Raw genomic sequence first — 22,802 nt, forward strand, 5'->3', positions numbered from 1 at the left:
ACTCGAGGGTATTCTTTTCCTTTTCCTCTGCACTCAAGAGTATCATTCCCATATTGGAGTCTCGCTCGTCAGTGGCAACTCTTTACGGGGAGATGAGGTCAGAGGTGGCGTGGCAGTGTCTGCCCAATTTTCTCAGCTCAGATCCTTCAACAGTTCTTGAGTGGTGAATTCCTCCTCTGATGGTTTTGGTTCAGGCGTGTTCCCCACTTCCATATCCTCTCCTGCCTCGCTGAGAGTCTCATCCATGCTTTCTTCTCCTGATTCGACTCTTCTTCTCTCAAGGATCCTCTTGAACCGATCTTCTACAGGGCCGCTTCTTTTATCTCCAGGGGTGCCCACCGACAGGGGTGATGGTTTCGTTGGTTCCGTTTTCTTGTATTCCGTCAGAGCCACATACAACGGGCCTGCTGCATCCAGCTCCTTCCCTTCCTGTCTCATCTCCACCTGTTCCAGTCCGTAGGGTGCCCGGTATCTTCTCGTGGCAAACTTCATTTCGTCTTTTAGTGCAATGTGTCCTTCTTCCACGATCATCCTGCCATCGTCCCACACCGGCAACATGTTCTCCAAACCCGCCCGCTCAAGCTTTCTCAAGATCTCTCGTACCTCAAATTTTCGGGGCAATGAGCCTCTCATCTTCTTCGCTTGGGTCGTCCAGGAGTTTATTTTTATGTCACAGTTGGGAAAATAGACCGCTCCAGTGTAGCCGATGAATAGGGGATCCCAGCCATCGGTGAATTCCTTTTGCTGCCCTTCCGCCGCTAATCTCGCGAACAAGGATGGGACCACCAGGGAACTGTTCATTTCATTCCCAGGGTCATTCTCCTGACCGTTGGGAACTCTGGAATGGTTGTTGGCAAGATTTCCTTCTCCAGTATTGCCTCTAGCTCTCTTTTCACCAACTCGAAGCTCTTTTTCCACGCGGGAATCCTCAATATCTCTTGTCCACTCGCCGTCAGGGGATTCAAGTTCCAGAACTTGGGATAAGTTTCGATGGGGCCTTCGCGTTTACCTCCCATCCTACACTGCAGTTGCCCTCGGAAATTGTATACCATCAATTCTGGATCTTTCACTTTTCCGAAGAGTACCGTGTTACTCATTTGTGCCCTCAGCACCTCTTGCTGACACCAGTTGAGCGCTGTCCCATCCAGTACACTTATGAGGCTCAAGTGTGTCACGGAGTTACGATAAGCCGTCACTAGAGGATCTGGAAACGCGTATGTCACGGCCGGTCCATAAATGCAGGTTACGACCTCCTCCAGACCCCGGATTATCCCCATTGGGTCCGATCTCATCGCCAGGTACAGGTCTGTCAACAGAGGCATGCCACCATTCACTTTCTTCCATTCATCTTTCGTCTTCGGATTCTTTTCCTCGCCAGTCATGTGTCGATTCTGCATCAGGAGATACTTCACTAGCAGCGTCTTTAGCCCTGCAGCACACTTATATGAGTAGGTGTCAAGGCTCGAGTGGGTTTTTCCCATCGACAGGGGCTCCCCATATTTTGTCAGTCGATGAAATGACACCAGTTCACCATGCGTCAGGAGCACCAGTGCCAGATACCCGTCAATCCGGAGTGTTTCCACAGTCGGACTGAACATATACGCTGGACCCATATTGAAAAGGTACCTCGGGTAAACTAGGTACAGTGCCAACAACAAGCTGATGGACATGCTCAGTATTTTTTGTACAAAGGCTCGAAAAATGGTCTCCTTTGCACCAAACACTCCAGCTCAACAAGGACTCAAGAACTTGAGAATCTCGTGATCCCTTCTCGTCTTCAGCTCGCCCTTTGCGTGCTCCCTGCAGAATCCTCTGAGTGTGACCTAGTTTGCAGCTTTGACGAACCTGGTCACCGTCATTTCCCTACTCTCGGCCACTTCCAACTGCTCCTCAAGAAAACTCCAGATTTGCTTCAGGTGGGACATTCTCCTTTGTCTTTTCCGTAGCGTTTTTCAGCCTTGGTGTCAGGAACAGCCACCTGCCTCTTTCTTGCGTCAGTCGATACACCATCGACTCCAGTTGCTTCTCTGTTGCAGCCACATTCTTTCTTTCATTACTCGGTCCCCTGGACTTACTGGTGGAGCTCGTGATAGTCAAGTCCATGCTTCGAAACCACAAGCTGGCCGTCAAGTGATTTATTATTGGATGGTCGTCCCCTATAGCCGGACTGAACTTGAGTTGTCTGGCGAAATTCGATATCTCTAGCAAGAGGACCTTGTCCAATACAATGAGGATATCTGCTAACTCATAGAAGCCCCTCAACGCGTGGGACACATCCGCCCACGCCGCCGCCAGTTCTGACTTGCGAAGCCTCAAAATCGTCGGTTCCAACTCTCGATTGGGAGCTGCCATCAGGATCCGCCATGCATTCCCCTCGGCTATTAAGATCAAAACCGCATACACAAACTGCAGAGCAGGAGGCATGCTCGCGTACCCGGGGGACGTCGTGAACACCACTCTTGTCTTAGATCCAAATCGTGAGGTCACGTTCTCCTGTACCTCATTCATCGCTGCAAATAACGTCTGGATAGCTTCCCAGATTCTCTTCGGCGCCGGTTCATCGCCCTTGAGTTGCTCAAGAAACCCAGTCGCAAGCAAGTGGTAATTCATTCACGCAAACAGTAGTAGCTCGGGCTCGCAAGGCATCTCCGATTTTATTGCTACCACCAGGGTTAAGATTTGATTCAGCTCCGCTCCCGGCAGTGAATATATCAGAGTTTCCGGCCAAAATAACTTGGGAGACGTTCCCTCAAAGTCCGATCCCGCCACGATGACCACCCTCGCAGCAGCTGGATCTGCTCTGTCGTAAACTGCCAAGGTCTTGGCCAATTGGGTGTTTTCGGGTCGTCCGCCAACCTCGTGCCTTTAGGGTCGTCCGCCAACCATAAGCGGCATCTGGCAGTTCCATTTCTCTTGGGTCCAACAGTTTGTCTACCACCCTCAATTGCGCTGGAATTGCCAACCTGATTTTGGCAATGCTCGTTCGATGCTTGGGGGGCTCCACTATGATTCCCGGACTCCCCAGCAACTTGAGAGGCCTGTAATTGATAGGTCCCATGACTGATCTTGTGGGAATCCCAATCAGATCCGCCGTCTCCATTATTCTCGCTCTTGAGAAATGCGTCTGGTGAGCCTTCAACCAGTCCACGCACTGGTGTCTACTTAAGTCCTCATGTGACACGCGCTCAAGACCCAGAGCTTCCGCCATTTCTTGTCTGCATTCCAGGTCTTCCAAGTCCAGCTCCTTTACCTTCTCCAGATATCTCGACCGACTTGTCTCCGCCGGTCTCTCCACCCTCCTGCTCTCCATAGGTGCAGGTGTGTGCAGATTTTGATTGCTGTTTAGCGATAGTGTGAAAATTTTATATGGTTGTGAATTTTGGAAGGTAGATAAACTTAAGTCTGCTGCAAACTTCTGTAAATGACCACTGGCACTGTATCTTGAGTGACACTCGGGTTTCTGGGGATTCACTGACAGAGGCAGCACGCGATGAGGACATCGATCTTGAGTCCGGGGAGTATGTGCCAGTCGGTCATATCTGGAAGTTTGACCTTGAGGGACACGAAAATACGTAATTTTGGAGTGAAGTTTTTGTTATCAAAATTTCGAATGGAGCCTGTCATGGTCAGTTTTCTCGCACCAACTCAAAACACAAAAGTAAAAAATCAGAACGACCGAATTTACAATTGCGGGAAAATACTTAAGAAAACAGCACGAAATTGCTATTCGCAATTTCCCGATACAAAATAAGACGCGAGTAGAGCCGTCTTGTCCTGAAATAGGAAGAGAGATAATTACGAGAAGAGAGAACAACTATTCGAACCGAACCAGAGTGAACCTTCAACGGAAAGGTGGACAGCTTGAGTGTCCCAATGGTTCAGACAAAAACTCCAATTCTAGAGTCAAAACTTATTTCTGTTATCAAAACTGATTAGTATTGAACTTATCTAGTGATCATATTTAATTCTCGAGTTGCTTATCAATTTAATTACTCCTTGTATTCGAGTGCATCAACATGTGAGTCCCTAATTTAATTTTCTCGAGTGTGTTTTATGATTGTTATGTTGAGATAAGGCGAGTTTTAGGTTGATCCATCTGAATAAAAAGTAACTTAACGGATTGTTCCGACCCTGTTTTTAACGGCGTTCATGTATTTTGGGTATTTCGAGACCTAGGTATGGGGACGTTCTTGTTTTCTAGAGTGGGAGGGATATTTTCGTAGTAGCCTTTAAGCTGTAACGGGTTCTAGTCTCATGTCGCAAGCGAACCGAATTGGCTCCGACCGTTCTTGAGGTAGAAAAACACAAGAGATAGTGTCCCTGACTCTTGAGCCAATGGTTATAGGGCCTATTTTTCTTAAGCCTCATATGTGACCGAAGTAGGCGACTGTTACATAACCAGTTTTTACGAGCAGTTCTCCCGGCAGCCAAAGGTGGCTTGGGCGTTTCTTCTGCTCGTCTACTCGCTTTACCCGCTTTCTTAGCCTCAGCAGTAGGAGCAAAAGATGCCTTGAGCAAAATCTTTGGTTTGGAGCATGTGGATGGAACCTATGATGATGCGCTTAAACGGTGGTTTGACCTTGGAAAAATTGAAATGGCTTCGGAAAAGGAAATCCAAAAAAAATTGACCGGAGCCAATTTTGACAGCGAAATTGCAGACTTGTTTTTACGACTCGAACCAACGGAAGTAAAAAGGTTCAATGCGTTCCATGATAGATTTGGCTCCCAATGGTTGAACGTCATCCCGTGCAAAAATTTAAGGTTAAAACTGTCGAACCAACAATTCAGATTTGCGATAGGACTTCGATTAGGATCAAAAATATGCGAACGGCATAAATGCGTGTGCGGAAAAGACGTTACCGAGGGTGGTTGGCATGGTCTTCCTTGCCTCAAAAGTACAGGGAGATTCTCTAGGCATTCAAACCTGAATGCCCTTTTAAAGCAGAGTCTATCATCTACTCACATTCCGTCTAACGGTAGTAGACTCCTTAGCTCCTTATAGGATTAATGCCGGGTCTGTTTGTAACCCTGGTACGGCTGCCGCTGAAGCGGAAGAGCGAAAAATTGACAAGTATAAAGATCTTGTAAATGATGGATATCTTTTTCAACCGCTAGCTTTTGAAATTCAGGGCGCGGCCGGCCCCAGCACAGAAGTTTTTTTGAGCAAGCTTTGTAAGAACCTAAGCATATGCACTGAGGAACCCAGAGCAGGCAGCTTTTTAAAACAGAGAATCTCCCTGGCAATACAGATTGCGAACGCCGCTTGCGTACTCGGAACAATAAATGACAAAATAACTTTCGACGAAATTTTTTACTTGTAACACTTGTATATTATATTATCTCGTGTCGAGTTGTGTGTTCTTATTGAAGAAACGTAGCCTGTATCGATTTTAATTGAAAAGGACTTAAACACTTGTCATCTTCTTTTATCATTATCACTTCCATATCTAAAAAATTCCAAGGATTTTGACTGGAATACATGATGAAGGGACTCATGACTGTAACCTCGGTTACTATGATACTTTTGACCTTCTGATTACCATTGAAAAAAAAAACCGAAAGTACTGCCTTGGTAGAGACGGTTAAAAGCATGTAAAGCTCTGTTTAGACGTTAACCAGTCGTCTTAGGACTTAGTTTTTATTTTCCGTCGATATGTATCTTCCGGGCGAATGTTACTCATCAGAGAAACTATCATCTGAAATGGTCGACATCATCGCGAACCAGTTAACAAAAAACCAAAACAACTACACTAGTATGTGAGTAATTACAAATCTCGCCGAATTAAACCGGAACAAAGAAAAGTGACCATCACAACTTGAGGGTGAGCTGCCGCTGCCTGTATTCTTCGCGTTGGTTCAGTGTCGGTTGTCTCCTTGGATATACAGGGCTTAAGCGTTACAAGTCGTCCGGGATCTTCAGTCTGGTCCAGAGTCTTGGATCAAATTTCTGAAGCGTCTCCGATGCAGTTTTCGAGGTGATTTCCCACGAGTGAGCTGATACGGGCATGTTCTGCTAGTCGGGTTTCTAAGTAGATGATTGATATATTTTCTACCGCTAGTATGTGAAGTTAAGGGCGCGGCTGGTCACACTACGGAATTGTTTGGTTAAGCTTCGTTAGAATCTGAGCATATTTATCATCACTTCCATATTTAGAAATTTCCAAGGGTTCTGACTGCAATATGTGATGACTATACTGTTCGAAGGGTTTTTGACTATACTTTTCGAAGAGTTTTTGGCTGCACAACGAAATGAAAGACACTTGTTGTAACTATTGTTTGTTGAACATCTGATTAACTTGAATTTCTATGTAATTCTACTTCAACTACTTCTTGCAGATAAAATGAAATAATGTGATTCGCTTGTCATCATAAGGTCGCGAATCGCCAAACGAAGCCAATGGGCTACGTTCTCTCCCGTCTTTGGAGTTATTTCTCTGGTCGAGGTATAATTTTGAACTTCAAATTGCTCATTGCAGTAGTTGATAATTGATACAATTTTGTGTTTCAGAATATAAAATAATTATAGTTGGCTTGGACAATGCAGGGAAAACCACAATATTGTATCAGCTGTAAGTTAATTTCACATTTTTGGTGTCGTTACTTTTTTATTTTGATCTTGCAAACACAAATTTTCACATTTGTCTCGGAGCTATAGGTAAACGTCCAGAGACTTAAACTACAATTTTTCCTTGCAGTTCGAAAACTTGATTACAAAAGCACTGCAAGAAAAGATCTTCAAAATCATGTGATTCACGGACACAATAAACTCTATAAGAACCAAAAGAAGTTTTGCACTTCTGAGGAGTGCAATCCTATGCCACTTGATTTATTCATAAAATTTTGCCGATGTATTTATATAGCGTTGGTATGGACCTATCAAGCCTGCACGGACCGCTGTGAGAAAATAATTATTTTTAGTGTAAGATGATAGCGCTATTTTTTCCAATGATTTGTTTATTTGATTTCCTTAAAAGTTGCGAAAGTTCAGGATGATTTTTTGGAAGTTTTGTAGCCAATGTTTTTTTTTCAAAAAATTTTCATTAATTTTTTTTTCCTTTCGTATAAAAAAGCGATGAATGCAGATTCTTTTAAAAGCAGCACCAAAATTTTTTTTTTCTGATCATAAAAGTTTCAAGAGGAACAAAGCAAGCTCTCTATATCTCCAATATTTCGGCGGAGTTGAAACTATTTTCGAGAAAATGGCTTTTATGACTTCCTTTTTTAGACTTAGAAAAACTTTGGAATATCCTTTAGTATCGCACATGATTCGAAGTTCCGCTTCGCCTAGTAGTCGTATACTTTTTCGCCATTATAATATGCTGTGTACAGTTTGGAGTAAGTCAGGACCCGTTTAGCTCATTGGCAAAGCTACTTGTTCCACCGAAGCTTTCTAGAAAAACAGTTTTTTGACATTTTTATCGATGCTTATTTAATAGTTATTTTGATGAAATTATGTCTTCGTTTTTTGAGGTCACGGTTGGATGTCTCATTTTTGATGTTTAGACTGATGAATGAAGTTGTGCACACATCTCCCACTATTGGCAGTAATGTGGAGGAGATCACTTGGAAAAACATACATTTCATTATGTGGGATATAGGTATGTTGTTCTTCACACCGCGCGAATAAAAACGCAGCAAATCCATAATCTCAAGCTTCGATGATGAACTTACTATTTTGTAGACTATAATTAGTTTTAAAAGTTTATTAAGCCTTTAATAGAAGGTTATTTAAATGCATCGAACGCACAACAAATTTGAGAAAAACTGTACGGAAGTTTTGTTCTTTTTGAAAATTGATCAATTTTTTGTACTTCTTGCAACGCAAATGGGTACTCATGTGGTTAATGATCTGCTGTTCATTGACTTAACCTTAAAACTATTTTCAGGCAGAACTTGAAGTTTTCAGTTAAAACATGAAATTAAATTGAAAAGGCGTAAACAAAAGCCTTTTGTTCTGGAAATGTGCATAGAAACTTTAGTATATGCAATTTCAGGTGGGCAGGAATCCTTGCGACAAAGTTGGAGCACTTATTACGGCAATACAGATTTTGTCATCTTAGTTGTAGACAGTAGTGACAGAGACCGCCTGTCAGTCACTAAAGAAGAATTTTACAGAATGTTGGCACACGACGTGAGTAGTGGAGAATTACGCGGCTGTTGTCATGTGCGAATTCGCGAAAATTCTCAACCAATCAATATCCTTTAAACTGTTCAAATTATTGCTTTTTCCCTTCCAGTTTTTGAAAACTTAATAGTTTCTGCGCATTCGGCCGTTCGCGCTTGAAGGATTCCCTCTAAAATTACTAGTAAGTGATAACTCGGATAATCTTTGACCTCAGATATGCAACTATAAGAATAACTATCTTACAATATTTTACTGTAAGAGAAAAATTAATCAAATCTGAGCTGTCAGCATTGAGCCGCTGTGTGAACATGAGTTAAGCTCATTTTTCGGTTATCTTTTTGGTACGACTTGTATTTCATGCTAATGTTCCCCAGGCGCTTGAAATTCTTGTACTTTCGTTCGTATTTGATGGAGTAAAAAAAACTCTGTCAACGCGGTTACAGACATCATAAAGGGGATCGGAACTTTGTTTGTTTTAATTTTAAACTTTCCAAGCGAAATCAGATGCTTCAAAAATCATCAGAATGGTTTGAGTGACATGATATGTCCCAGAAGACGTTCTCGTATGCTACGATCGAATACGTAGCAGCACTAGTAGTATTCCTGACCATGTCGGTGCTTTCAGGACCTGTATAAGGCGCAAGTGTTGGTGTATGCTAACAAGCAGGACATCGAGGGCTGTATGACTGCCAGCGAGATTTCACAGTCTCTCCGACTGACCGCCCTGAAGACACACGGGTGGCACATACAGTCGTGTTGTGCCATCACAGGAGAAGGGTGAGTACACCGGCATTGAAGCAAGGCAAAATTAGAGAAAAAAACTGTGTGAGTAAGGTTCTTAACTCCATATAAAGTTCGTTGTACGTTTTTACGCACTGGCACCCTGTTTGGTTAATGCACGAATGTCTGCAAAGAATTTGTTTCACAAGTTCTAACAATTCTCATCTCCTTTTTTTGTTGATCGCATGTGAACTGGTTACATTTTGTGCTTCAGCACAAATTGCATTCGACCACTTTAAAACAAATCGTTTATAATTTACCATTGCAATTTTTTTTTCAGGTTAAACCAGGGACTAGAATGGATTGCTTCAAACATTAAAAGATAGCAGAATGGATATAATTCAGCAAATTGTGAAGTATCACATTGCTTTTTGGACCTCAGAGGAAAAAGAATCATGTTTGGATTTATTCGGATCATCAAACGCCCACTCGACAATTTTATCAGTATTTAACATCTGTTAATATACCATATTTATTTTGCTGATGTTGTTTTTGAATTTTAAACGTCAGTTTGTAATAGTTTTCAATTTAATTTGTTAAAGTGAATATTTTTTTTACCAGGGGTGGATCTAGGAGTTTCTCCGGGGGGGGGGGATCGGCCCTTTTTTTGTTCTTGGTTGTTTTTTATTTTTGTAAAAACTTGTTAAGCAGGAAGTTTACTCCTAGTTAAGCAGGAAGTTGCCTAATTGATGTGTGATTTGGAAACACTAATTTACTGAAAAAAAGTGATTCTGAAAAATCATTGATCAGATTAACATCGTACCTACCAAAGCCGTTTAGCGGATATTAACTTGGTTCTAACAGTTGTTAAATCCGATTCAAGTGGAACAAATTGGGGATTTTCGTCTGATCAGAAATGGGTTATCTTTAAGTATTATGACTTTTTGCGAAAAAAAACTCCATTTGACCTTCTATTCTATTCTTGTCAAGTTTCGATGAACGTAGTTCAGACTCTTATGTAGGTGCTTTGATAAAGTTTTTTTTTAGTTTTTTTAAGCTTGCAATATGTAAGCACTATCATATCGAATGTAGACTTTTTTCGGGTTTACAACTAGTTAAACAAAATCAGTTGAATCACTTAGGATGCTGCTATGCTGACATCGTCAATTTCATGAAAATCTAATTTTAATTACTGGGTGCGTACTGGTAGTTTCAAGGGGGACTTGAATTTTAAAAGTTTTTTTTTTACAAAACAGTTTTGGCTAAACTGGTGTCTGCTCAAAGATTGTCGGCCTTGTTTCCGCTTCGTATATTTTTTCACTTGCTAATTTGAATTTCAAATGTCTTGCTTGGTATGTTTGCCTAGAATTTCTGTTTGAAAAAAAAAAACTGGTATTATGAAAGTCTATGGGATTAATTTTTTAAATTATTTGAGACGCTTCTGAATATTTTATCTCTTGCTGCAAAAGTTTTTCTCAGAAGCCCTTCTACTGATTTTCACAAAAGCGGTATCCATTTAAAGCCCGACTACATACTTGTGTGCCTGTATCTTCCAATGGTACATTTTTGCTTTACCCCTTTGTCTACAGCCTTCGAAAAATTCTGTTGGGAAAATGTTTGCTCGATATTTTTTTTGATTTTTTTTCGTTTTTTAACCTAGCCTACCAAATCTCAGATTTTGATTACAATGAATAGAGCGGATTCGAAAAGCTCCCCTTCATAAGCGGCTGCGCTTATTTTTTTTACATTATGGCACTCAGAATAGTCAAATTTCTGATTTTTTTGACTGGTTTTGAATCTTTTTAAAATTTTGCTGAAAACTAACCTCCCGAGATTGTGAGCTCAATGGAGATTTCGGATTGTTGGACGCTCCCCTGAGTTAGCGGCCACCCACAGTTTTTTTGATATAAAAAATTCATCGTGCTCAGAAATTAAAAAAAAAAATTTTTTGAGCTGTTCTAAATTTTAACAGTGTTACCTTCTAATACCCTCCCATATCCTAGATTTTGTGTTCAATTCAAAGCACAGTTTGTAGGAAGCTCCTTTGCGTACGCGACTACGCAAAAAAAATTTAACTCAAAAAAAATTATGGCCTTAGGAAAAGTTTTAAATTTTTTGACCTTTGTTTGAAACTTTTGACTTTTCTCGAGAACTAACCTGACAAACCTGGGTTTTTGGGTTCAATGGAAATTACAGGTTGGGCGAATTTCTTCTGCTTCAGAGGCTAGGTTCAATTGTTCTTAAATAAAAACTATGATTCTCGGAAATGTCAACTTTCTGATTTGTTGACCGTTTTTTGGACTATTCTCGATAACTATCATGACAAATTTGATTTTGGGAAGCCTCTTTTTTTTACCGGCCACTATATGCTTTTAGCAGAAAAACGTCATGGAATTCGCAAAGTCAAGTTTTTGAACTCTGCTCGTTTTCTGTAAACTTTTTGAATTTTCTTAAAAACTACCCTATCAAATCTGAGATAAAAATTTCAATCAAAAAAATTGGTTGCTCGAATTTTTCGTACAGATGCGGTTACTCCTTAATTTTTGTATGAGAAAAGTTATGTTTTGCAAAAATTCCAAAATCTCAAAAATTTTCACTCTTTTCACTTGTTTAGTAGAGAAACAACCAAGGTTTTGGGCTGCATCAGTATACAAAGTTCAAAAAATATCAAACACGTACCTCCAGCTTTCGCTGGGCCCTAGGTGTCTTTCATCGAGACATGCGCAATTTTTGGTTCACCTATTTTTTTTACTTTTTCATTTTTTCGACTTAAGTTTTTTATGATTGTGTTGTATCGCATGTGGCGCGAAGCTCCGCTTCACCTCAGTGTTCAAAAGTCTTTAAATTCCTTCAGGCTTAAATTAACTTTTTTTACGGAGGTTTGACTTAAATTTCTGATTAATTTCAGTTCATTTCCATTCCCTTTGTTGAAAAGAAGGCACACTCCTCTATCGAACAGCAGTAGTGTAAAAGTCACGAAAACCATGATCATTTTTTAATTTTGAAAACGGATTTTAATTAACAGATTTCTCAGCGAAATAAAAAATTTACCTATTAATCCCGTTTTTTCAAATAGGGTTTCCTTTTAGGCCATCTAATTTTTGTCATAAACAGCGATCAGTGTTTTTCTGTTAACTTGCGTTCATTAAATTTTTCCAACTGTTTGTTGGCTAGTTCCAGTTTTCTGAAATTGGGTTACTTTTATCAAAACGGGTCAAGCATTAATTGTTTGTGAAGTTCAAAGAGCTTTTTGTTTAAGTTCCCAATTTGAAGTTTTTTTTCAGTTTCCGTGAATTCATTACTCTTTTCCAACTGTCTGTTGTCTATATTCTGACTTTCAAATCCCGATGTCCTTTTCAAAGCTATAAAGGCTCTAAGTATGCTTGCAATAAATATAGAGTAGACGCAAAACATGATAGGAAAGAATAAATAAAGTTCCAGTAAGTTGAAAAATTTGGGCTCAAACGTTAATATTATACTCACAATTAGCTAGCGTTATCAAAATGAAACATAAAATTTTAAAATTGGGTTAACAATTTTTATATGAGAATTTATAAATTATTTGAACGCTTTCTATAATACGTAGAAATTCAGCATCTCATATAACATCTTTTGTGCAAAGGAAATGTTCATGCCTCGAACGACAAAACTCAGGAATTCGATCGCACCGTGAACCTGTTGTTTTTACTTTTTTTTCTGCCTGCATGCCACAGCACGGATTCTTCTTGTTATTAAAGCCGTTTTTACTATAATTACCCTTGCCATAAGCAAGGCTATTGCAATCGTGTACAAGACGTTTTTTTCCAGTAAACAACGTTGTTCACATGTTGATTTTCAATTTCGAGATCTCGTTTTTTACTACGTTACACGTTTAACAGTGCCTAGAGTTAATGCCGAGAGAAATATGCCTGGAGTTAATGCGTTATTGGATGTACTGGTAAAATAATTTTCAGATGTAAAAATGTTTTTTTTTTGTAGACTGAATTGATTTTTGTTGGCTTATTTTCCGGGTGTTATTTTTTTTAGAAACTATACAATTGATTTTTAAATTCACTTTGAAGAAAATAACCTGATGACCCGCTTTTTCACACGTTTTTTAACACGCTTTTTTACACGCTAAAATTTTCATTTTCAAAAGAAATCTTTTTAGCGATTTTCTGTTTGATTTTTCAGTTTTCTTTCGAATGTATGATTTCTGAGTATAAGAAGGCTTCCTAATAAGATATAGTTCAGTCAACCATTCAGTTCATTTCGTGATTTTTGATGATTATAAGGCTTACTAATAAATTAAAGCTCAGTCAATCAACCGAAGCTGGTAACGTAGAGGTAACACACCTGCTTGAGACAGCAGAGACCTGTGGTTCGAATCCGACCGGGACCTGTTTTTTGCAAACTTTGTGCTTTTTCGGACTTTTGTCCGTCTGCCTATTTTTGTCGGCCTGATTCCCGTAGCCTATTTTTTTCTAAGTATCAGCTTTCTTCCAAGTTGCAATAAGACCGACGCTTGAGATTGCAAAGCCAGTCGGGACCTGTTTCTTTCGGTTTCAGTAGGGGCCTGTTTCTTTGCAAATTGAAAATTTTCGGCTGTTTTAGATTTTTGTCACTGCTTATTTCTGATAACTTAGTTGCCGCAGAAAGGAGTTTTTTAAAAGTTCGACTTCATTCTAGCATTCGAATAGCTCTTTGTTTAGTGTATTTTTTTTCTGGATTTTTTGGGGTTTGCATTTTACATATCCCTTCCATTGGGAACTTTTTCAAACCATTTCTAAATTTTCCATGTCAAATTTCTTTATAATTCCGATTTTTTTGTTCAGCTGAAAGTCTTATTCGACTGAAAAGATTCCGGCTTATATTATCGGCTTTGTCACCACATTTTATGTAGTTTTTAGGGCAACTATATTTTCATTATTTTCATAAAAGATGTGACGTAGAGGTAACACACCTGCTTGAGACAGCAAAGGCCTGTGGTTCGAGTCCGACCATTTTTGTCGGCCTGATTCCCTTAGCCCAATTTTTTTTTGAAGTTTCAGCTTCTTCCACATTGCAATGGGAAGAAAGCAAGGATGGAGTCTAGGTTATTTTCAAAAATGGAGTCTAGGTTATTTTCAGTTTTTTTCGAATGCATGATTTTGGATCATAATAATGCTTCCTTATAAATTAAAGCTCAGTCAACCAACCGAAGCATGTGACGTAGAGGTAACACACCTGCTTGAGACAGCAAAGGCCTGTGGTTCGAGTCCGACCTGGACCTGTTTTTTTTGCAAACTCTGTGCTTTTTCGGACTATTGTCCGTCTGCCTATTTTTGTCGGCCTGATTCCCTTAGCCCAATTTTTTTTTGAAGTTTCAGCTTTCTTCCACATTGCAATAACATCATATGACATCATTTTTTTACGGCTCAGCTATCGTCTACCCTAATTTTGTCAACAGAGTATCCCGTTTGTTCTTTTTTTAATGATAACATAACGCTGGCATTTGTTTGTCTTGAAGTTTTTTCCTGAAAATGATTTTCATTTTCATCTGAAGCTAATAGTGCTCTGATGATTACAGCTCTGATTTTTATTTTTATCCTTGCCATAATTAAATTTTATCTGATTGGAAATAATGGAACAATAAAAATCCGGTTTTCGCGTGTTTTTCCGATTTTTTCCCCGTTTTCGCGTATGATTCTTTGATCTGGTTTGAGGTTGTCAAATGAGCTTTTTGAGTCATAAGTGTGTAAGAGAATAAATGGATTGTGCCTACCCTTTTGAAATACTTGGAAGTTATGAAAAGTTTCGCAGTTTCTTACTGTCAATTTATTTAAACACCTGAATTTTGGCATATGATTTTGTTTAGCGAGTACTGCATAGGTCTGGGTCGCTTCTATGTATATAAAGTTTGTTTCTTTTCTTGTTTGTTTCTTTATAAGCAAGGGAATTGCAATCAGGTACTAGATTTTTTCTCCGTAAATAACTGTTCATAATGAGTTCAAAATTCTTTGCATCAGCGGCACACTTGGACTGGAGGTAACGAATGGGTCTGGGACGTAAAAGGTCCTGGGTTTGAATTTGCTATGACCTGTTTTTTTTTTGAAGTGGAATTAGTCAGTTTCCAAAAAAATGTCGGGTTATTTTTGTCAGCTAATGTTTTGTCGGCTTAGTTGCTATATTGTAGAGTTATTTTTTTAAAGTTTTTTTTTTACTTTATTGACTTCGTATATATTTTGTCCTTTTTGTTTCGCTTAAAACCTTATTCTACCGCAGTGATAATGTTTTGACCTATTTTTTTATCGGCATCGGCTTTGAAATATAGTTCAAGTTTTTCATGACAACGTTTTTTTCGCTTTTTTCCTTTTTTTCGGCTTGATAGTTTCGGCCTACATTATATCGGCTTTTCAGCCGAATTTTGCGTCTTTCAACGAGCGAAAAAAAATTGTGTGCGTCTGTGTTTTGAGGGTGAGGGGCCTTAATAACGTCTTATTAGTCTTAAATTTTTTTGATTTAATTCTGCTTGCTTTATTTTTTCTTATTTTGGTCTTATTAGGTTTCGGCGTATATTCTATCGGCTTAGTGGACTCATATTGTATCATTTGACGAGAAAATATAGTTTTTTGGCTGCCTGTGTGTTTTGAGGTGGAGGGGGAGGTGGACTTGTTAACTTCTTTTAAGTCTTAAGTCTTGTTGATTACTATGCTTGTCGAATATGCCTAAATTCATTTTGTTCATATCTTTTTATCACACCACGCAGAAAAGAAACGACACTATTTCGAAAGAAAAAATTTGTGTTTTCACGTTTTCTATTAGCAATTTTCATAAAGTTTTTTAGGTAATTTTTCAAAACTATAGTCGGAACAATCTGTGCTACTTGCACAGTAACCGTCTATCCTTGTTTTTAAATGTGTTTTAGATCTATGATTTAATTCAAATTTTTCTTTTTCTTTTTCCATAAAGCCACGCCAAAGCAATGAATTGATCATTTTATCTGAAATCGGTAGTTTGATTGGTAAAAATTTCAGAATAATATGAAACAAAGAATAATGCGAGATTGAAGTAACCACGCTATCCATGAAAAAGCTGCGCAGGATTAGACCATTTTGCTGAAGTTGTCTTCAAGAGCCTCGAGTTGTCAAATGTAGAAATGAGTGAAAGTGAATCACCGTTAGAAGAAACTCCAAAAAGAGCGAAGAAGAAAGTGTATCTTCAACGAGCCCATGTGGATAGGTACACTACTCAGAAGAAAACTGAAGAACAGCGCCAGGATTCTACCGGGATCGAAAGCGATAAGCCCGCAGAGTTTAAAGGTTGGATTATTTTGGTATCAAAATTGATGCGTATTAGGCGAACATAATGAAACAATCTGACAACTAGAAAAATGCAAATATCCAAAAATCTGGGATAAAAGATCGAATTAATGTCAAATCAGTAGTAATTCTAACATCGGAAGAGCAGTTCCGTCTTGAGGATATGTTTTTAGTATTTAAACTTTTGAACATTCCAAATTTTACCATTATTGCCTCCTTATAATGCACAATTATTGCGTATGTTCGGATTTTGAACTTTCAGATGTTTGAACTAGCGCCAATAGCGATGATCCAATGGAAATTTAGAATTAGAGAAATAGATGGAAGATTACTGTCTCTGAGAGCTATCGATCTTTTTCTGGCCATTTATGTCATCATTTTAGGCAATTTTCCTCACTCCCAATGTGCTACCAAGTTAAAATAGTTTTTCTTAAGTTCGTTTATAGTTTTTGCTCGGAGTTCTTCTTTTTTGGGTCACCATTTTTTACAATGGAACCTGACAAGCCATAAATACCTGAATTTACCATTGCAATCGGGCATTAGACTTTTTTCCCGTAAACAAATATGTCCACAACTTTGGTACCTTGGTTCATAACGAATTCAAATTTTGTAGTGTGTCTTGCACACTTAGCCTGGTGGTAACGAATACGCCTGGGACGGCAGACGTCCTGCGTTTGAATCTGACCAGGACCAGTTTTTTTAACGAGTAATGTTCCGGTTCAAAAAAAATTCGACCTATTATTTGTCTGCTCTTGTTTTGTCGGCTAAGTCGCCACATCTTAGAATCGTTTATTTTAGCCGTAAAAATTTTTACTGCAGTTTTTTCAAGTGTTTTATTGAAATTTGTTGTATTTTTACCAGCTCGATTTGTTAAAATTTCACTTTGTTTTTTCATTGTTTCGGCTTTTTTATCGGCTTGATAGTTTGGGCTTAATTAATATCGACTTAGTGGCCTCTTATTGCGGCGAAGTTTTTTTTGCGCGTGTGTGCTTTGAGGGGAAGGGGATTAACAGCTTTCAAAAGTTCTAATTTTTTTTTCGGCATGAAGGGTTTCTACTCAGGTTTTTTCGGCTTTGTTTCCGCTTGGTATTTATAAATTCAAATCCAATCAACCATCCGGCGCATCTGGCGTAGAGGTAAAAAAAACTGCTTGAGACGGCAAAGATTTGCGATTCGGATTCGGCTGGGCCCTTTTTTGCAAACTAGAGTTTTTGTGCCTTTTCGGACTATCGTCCGTCTGTTTATTTTGTCGCCTTATTTCCTGTAGCTCGATGCTTCATCTTTATTCCAAGTTGCTGTAACTCCATGCTTGATACGACAAAGCCCGGGATTTCGATTTCCGTTGAGACTTGTTTTTCTTGCAAATGAAAAATTTTGGCTAATTTAGATTTGTCTGTATGCTTATTTTTGTCTGCTAATTTTTGTCAGCTTATTTACGCAGAAAGAATTTTTTTTTGAAAACTTGGCATCTGTATAGCATTCCCAAAGCTCGTTTTAGAGTTACTAATGGTGTAGGCAATTTTTTTCCGGATATTTTGGGCTTTTGTTGCAGTTTCTATTGACTAAAATGATTGTTTGATTTTTTTCCGTTTGATTTTCATAGTCATTCATATTTGTATCGCAAGTGGTGCGGAGCCCAGCTTCGCCTGTTTAAAATATTCTTAACTAAATATATCAAAAGAGAAACACCTTCTTCAACCGAACATCATATGACTTCATGAGGCTTAAAATATGTACTTAAAATGAAATGAATAATTGATAAAATTGTAAATGATTCATCATTTTTGCACAGGTGATGAACAGGAAACGAACGAAGAGTTAATTTTTTCCAAGGAAATTTCTCTGCGCAACTTTGATGACAAAACTGAGTTAGGCCAACAACAGCAATGGAAAAACAACAGAAACGGTAAACAAAGCATCAAAAATTCTGACGTCGGTTTTGAATCGAGTAGCGGTGGATGCGATGAATATGCTGGAAAAACAAACGCTATAGTAGAAAAAACCAATGCCAATTCTGCTTCTGAGCTATCTGTACATAGTTTTGATTCAACTGTTTCTATAACAAACGAGGAATTTACAAGCGAGGAATTAACTCAGACGCAGGATTTTCAGCATCCGCTTGGAAACAATTATTCCAAGGAGAAGACAAAAAATGGTTGGAAGGAAGATTTGTTTACGCTGGAAGAAGACGACGATGGTTCTCAAAGGTTTTTCTTTTTTTTTCTCTTGATTTTTTTGAAGTTTCATTAAGTTGTAGATTTTGATCGCTTTAGTTATAATTCTAATTTTCTAAGTAAAATTAATGTAAGCTGGTGTTTGGACAATTTAGATAGTCCTCATTTCCTAGTTTAAAATGCTTGCATTCTATCGTTTAAATGTTTTTCAATTTCAGATTACTCAGTAATTAGACAGGTAAATGTATGGGTGTTGTCTGTGATCTTCCTTCGATTGGTGTTAAGAGCTGTAATGCTGAAATGTTCGATTTAGTGTCCTTGTCGGCTCATATTTGATATGATTTATAAGTTGTGCATGGTGGTAAACATCGTTGATCTGCCCTATACTTTTTTGACTATATTCTGATTTTTCAAAGGCATACTGAGCAACTTGAAGCTCTTCTACGCGCCAAATCTTTCGAAGAGGAAAACGACGACAGTGAAGATGAAGATGAGAATGACGATAATTCAAAGTCGGACGACGAATTAAACGAAACACTTCAAGAAGAAGCCGCTAAATCAAGTAATCGTAGCTTCCGTCGTGCCTCCGAGGAGTCTGAGTCATATCTTGATCTAGCAAGCTCACCCCCTTTTGACCCCGGGGAGGATTGGGAGGGGGAAGAGAGAGAGGTGCAATTTTGTGAGAGTGAAACTGTCACCCCGACTGAAGTGGAATCAGGGGGCGAAGACATGATGGCCTCACGAAGTAGCCGCTCGCCTACTCGCTCGTCGACGAAAAAGAATACACCCGAAAGTAGCAGTGCGCAAATTAAAAGGTTTGGTTTCTTATTAGGTTTATTCTTGCAATATTTTTTGATGGACATGTAGCTGCTCAGCGGATGTCTTAAGTACGGCTAGGACGCCAGAAGGACATGAAAAACAGATATTGGCTTTAGATTGTAATACTTTGTAATCTCATTTGTGAATGAATGGTAACACTACCGCATTTATCTATACTGATTAATTATTCTATTGTAAATTTTGCGTCACGTATTTTTTTCTGCCCAGGTCGCGAACTGTTTTGTACTTTGATTCCGATGACGATGAAGAAGGGAAGAGTCACATCAAAGAAAGTGTGGTCCTAGAAGAAGACGACGAAGAACTCGAGACCGAATTGGACGCAGTTGAGAGGGTGACGTCACCGGTTCTCCCGAATGAAGTTGACCGAGAGTTGCCGCCTAGGCCACCGACAGTTGGAAAAAGTAGGACCGGAAGCGCATTCTATACGCAAACAAAAATAGCTGACCTGTCTATTCAGAAGGGTAACTGAGTTAAAATGAAATTCATGGAGGCTTTTTTGCGTGTTAGTGCGCTTTTAACACCGCTGAAAATCCTCAAATTATTGTTTACGCCAAATTAGGCCTCTTGCCAAAATATTCAAACTTGATCAGCGGAAATTAAAAAATGTCGATTGGTACCAAAGGGGATCCTTTGGATGGTCAGTGGATCTTGTCCGATTTTTTTTCGAATTTCATGCGAGCATTTAAGGTAGGATCTTTAAGTGTCTCGAGCGACTGTATGTAAAAAAATATATCAATGTATGTAAACAGTGTAATTAAAGTAAAAGATGTGTTTGTTATCTCCAGGAGAACATGATGAGGTATCGGACGATGCAGAAATTTCGGCTTACGTCGTCCTGCAAGGAGAAGACGAGGATACAGTTACAGTTAGCGACGGAATTCAAATCAGCAAGGAACTCTTAAACCAGAATAGACCCTCTTCGGTCATCGCTACTGGAGCTCATCGACTGTCGTTGGAATCGAGGAAGAAGTTCGCAGAGTATGTAGACACTCATGCAAGCGAGAGAAGCGACACATCTATTGCTGGTTTTGCTTCATCTTCTGACGAGTTTGACAGACTGATTCCCAATCGAAAAGTGTCCTTACTTTGCTGTTCATGGAATATGGCGGAAGGACGATTTCTACCTGAAAACATGAAAGATCTCTTGTTTCCGTCCGATGATCCTCAGTATGAAATGGAAGGAAGTGATAATCGGAAGTTTTACCCAGACATTTTTGTTGTCTCGACCCAAGAAAGTACCCCGGACAAAAACCAGTGGGCAATAAAGTTGCAGGAAACTGTAGGGTTAAATCACGTGTTGGCCCATATGAATACAGAAGGTGTCCTGTACATGTGTATATTTGTAAGAAGAGATCTAATCTGGCACCTGAGTCAGTTTGAGAATTGCTTCGTCCAGACGAGAGCTGCAAAACAGATCAAAACCAAAGGTAAATTGATTATATCTGTTTTTGTTAAAAAGAAATTTCATTGATCTATCAAGTCAGAAGGGTAGCGTAAGGGTTAAATTGAACGACTTGCAAACAAGTCTGCAAATAGATCATTCATTGTAAGAACTGCGAAGCGAAAAAGACATCTTCATTACGGATTTGCGAACCTAAGTGTTACAAGGCTGCTGGTGTTATCAACCCTAACGCATCCTTTAAATGAATCGAGTATAGAAGTCTTGAACAGAAAACATCAATTAGATTCCGTAGATGACATGACGTATCAGCGTTATGAAAGCTCCCCCCAATTAGATTCCCGATTAAGTTAAGTTTAGTTTCAGTTTACTTTGAATTAATTTCCAGGTGCTCTGGGGGTTGGCTTCTACCTTTTCGGGACGTCATTTCTTATCATCAACTCCCACCTGACTCCCCACGAGAACAAACTGAACGACAGGATCCGAGACTACCACACAATCATGAAGAGTCTCAACTTCCCCAAAACCACTCTCAACAACGATACTAGAGGTAAGTGATACTTACTAAAAATGGTCCTTGATTGTGTATTGGTCCTTTCCCTCGTAGATCGTGGATAACTAAATAAGCTGTGTGTATTTTGCTTCATTTATGGATCATTTCCTAAAAATTTGAGTTGTGAAACTAACAAATTATTGGGGTTTCTCGTGAAGAAATTCTTTGAGCGAACAAAATGACAACCTTGAACTTACAAGTGAGTATGGTTTTTGTATATCATTTTATGAACAACCTGTTGTGATCTTAGGGAACCTTCTCAAACCCTCAGAATCGCCAACTCTGACCGAGAGGCCCTCCTCCAATGTCCCAAAAGAAGCAATATTTGACAAGTTCGATTACGTCATTTGGATGGGAGACCTCAATTTCAGACTTAAATTGCAATTTGATCAAATCAAACGCCTACTGAAACGAATCACAAATCGTTCCTTGTTTAGCCCATCGAACAGTGTAAATGCATCTGAACATCAAAATGGCCATATTGTTGATGGTGAATCAACTATGGAGGAGTCCCTAAAGATCTTAGTCGACCATGACCAGCTGAATATAAGTCAACGACAAAATTCTTGCTTTGGGGAACTAGACGAATCTCCTATTTCGTTTCTACCGACCTATAAATTCGATCTCTTCTCAGATGATTATGATTCTTCTGGTAAAAAACGATGTCCGGCTTTTACAGATCGAATTATGTTTTGTGGTAAAAAGAAAAATCGACTGAATTGTTTGCTCTATGATTCTTGTATGTCAATCAATACAAGCGACCATAAACCGATCATCGGAGTTTTCGTGGCATCGATAGAGAATATCGGAGATGAATTAAGAGATAAAATCTGGCTAGGCTCCGGTTACTTTGATCACGATGTGTACAGTAAAGCGATGAACAGAAACAGAGAAAAGATGCGAAGAAATAGTCGACTGTCTCTGCACAGCTCGAACTCTATCCCTCTTAGTGTGGGCTCCAATACAGTTTTGTCGAGGAACCATTCTATGAGCTCTGCTTCGAGCGCAACAAGCAATGTTTGTTCAATACAATGAGATATCGATGGTATCAAAAAAGTATTTGAGCAATAAAACGTCCAATTTTGTCGAAGAATCCAAATTCCCTAATGAGTTTTGATGTATTGAAGGAAAAATATGGGCGTTATGAAATTATATGCTGTTTTTGGAGATGTGAGCTCTCGCAAACTTGTTGCATAGGTGTATCAAATGTTTAATTTGTTTGTGCCTTTTTTGCACAAAATTTGTCTTGTGTTCTTTTCTATATCGTGCGTAGCTTTTTAGTTTAGACGCCAATCGAGCAATATCTAGATGTAATACTTCAATTCGTTGTGACATAGTTCTGTACATAACTGTAAATAATATAATTTAGAAAATTAATTTTACTGGAGCAAAGCATAAGTTTCACGGCCTGTCCTTTGACAGTAAGTTTGCTCGCTGTCTTTTCTGGCTCAAATTGAACGGAAGCTCAAAAATTTTGAACCCGTTTTTCTCGACTCTGGGACAAATGACTTTTTAAATGTCGTTCGAATCAGGGCTAAAATGGTGTTAATATGATAAATATCTCCAGTCATTTGGATGATTATTTGTGCTAACTGCGTTTGGTTGAAACTTAAAATAAGCCTGCTCGCTCATTTTAGTCGCTCGAAGTTAGATCAAAAATTTCAAGTAAGTTTATCTCGTCTTTGACTGAAAAGGCTTTAAAATAATATAT

The 22,802-nt window shown here is 39.0% G+C and overlaps 3 protein-coding genes across 5 annotated transcripts in view; all 3 read left to right on the plus strand.

The window, feature by feature from the left end:
- Positions 1–9,451, plus strand: part of LOC134850967 (ADP-ribosylation factor-like protein 5B) — a 448,774-nt gene extending 439,323 nt beyond the window's left edge. The window contains exons 2-7 of the mRNA XM_063866805.1: positions 6,337–6,443; positions 6,509–6,569; positions 7,504–7,598; positions 7,995–8,131; positions 8,751–8,902; positions 9,186–9,451. Of these exons, the coding sequence (XP_063722875.1) occupies positions 6,398–6,443; positions 6,509–6,569; positions 7,504–7,598; positions 7,995–8,131; positions 8,751–8,902; positions 9,186–9,231 (537 nt within the window). The 5' untranslated portion in view covers positions 6,337–6,397 and the 3' untranslated portion in view covers positions 9,232–9,451. The remainder of the gene's footprint in view (positions 1–6,336; positions 6,444–6,508; positions 6,570–7,503; positions 7,599–7,994; positions 8,132–8,750; positions 8,903–9,185) is intronic.
- LOC134850964 (ataxin-3-like) overlaps positions 1–22,802 on the plus strand; it is a 197,501-nt gene that overhangs the window by 102,341 nt on the left and 72,358 nt on the right. The gene's annotated exons all lie outside the window — the stretch shown is intronic.
- Positions 15,845–22,556, plus strand: LOC134850959 (phosphatidylinositol polyphosphate 5-phosphatase type IV-like). Of its 2 annotated transcripts, none has more exons than XM_063866792.1 (7): positions 15,845–16,125; positions 17,918–18,332; positions 18,716–19,114; positions 19,347–19,540; positions 19,925–20,566; positions 20,927–21,088; positions 21,342–22,556. In XM_063866792.1, the coding sequence occupies exons 1-7, from the start codon at positions 15,963–15,965 to the stop codon at positions 22,124–22,126; spliced, it is 2,760 nt and encodes a 919-aa protein (XP_063722862.1). In that variant the 5' UTR covers positions 15,845–15,962; the 3' UTR covers positions 22,127–22,556. The 2 variants fall into 2 exon arrangements, with proteins under 2 accessions (XP_063722862.1, XP_063722861.1); XM_063866791.1 differs by having other exon boundaries at positions 19,347–19,600; positions 21,342–22,555.

Source organism: Symsagittifera roscoffensis, chromosome 7 (assembly GCF_963678635.1).
Source record: "Symsagittifera roscoffensis chromosome 7, txSymRosc1.1, whole genome shotgun sequence".
Lineage (NCBI taxonomy): Eukaryota > Metazoa > Xenacoelomorpha > Acoela > Convolutidae > Symsagittifera > Symsagittifera roscoffensis.

Excerpts from the sequence above, each read along its gene's own strand:
- LOC134850959 (XM_063866791.1), top strand. The coding sequence starts at position 15,963 with ATGAGTGAAAGTGAATCACCGTTAGAAGAAACTCCAAAAAGAGCGAAG. Across the intron at positions 18,333-18,715 it reads GACGACGATGGTTCTCAAAG|GCATACTGAGCAACTTGAAG; the intron begins GTTTTTCTTTTT and ends GATTTTTCAAAG. Across the intron at positions 21,089-21,341 it reads TCTCAACAACGATACTAGAG|GGAACCTTCTCAAACCCTCA; the intron begins GTAAGTGATACT and ends TTGTGATCTTAG.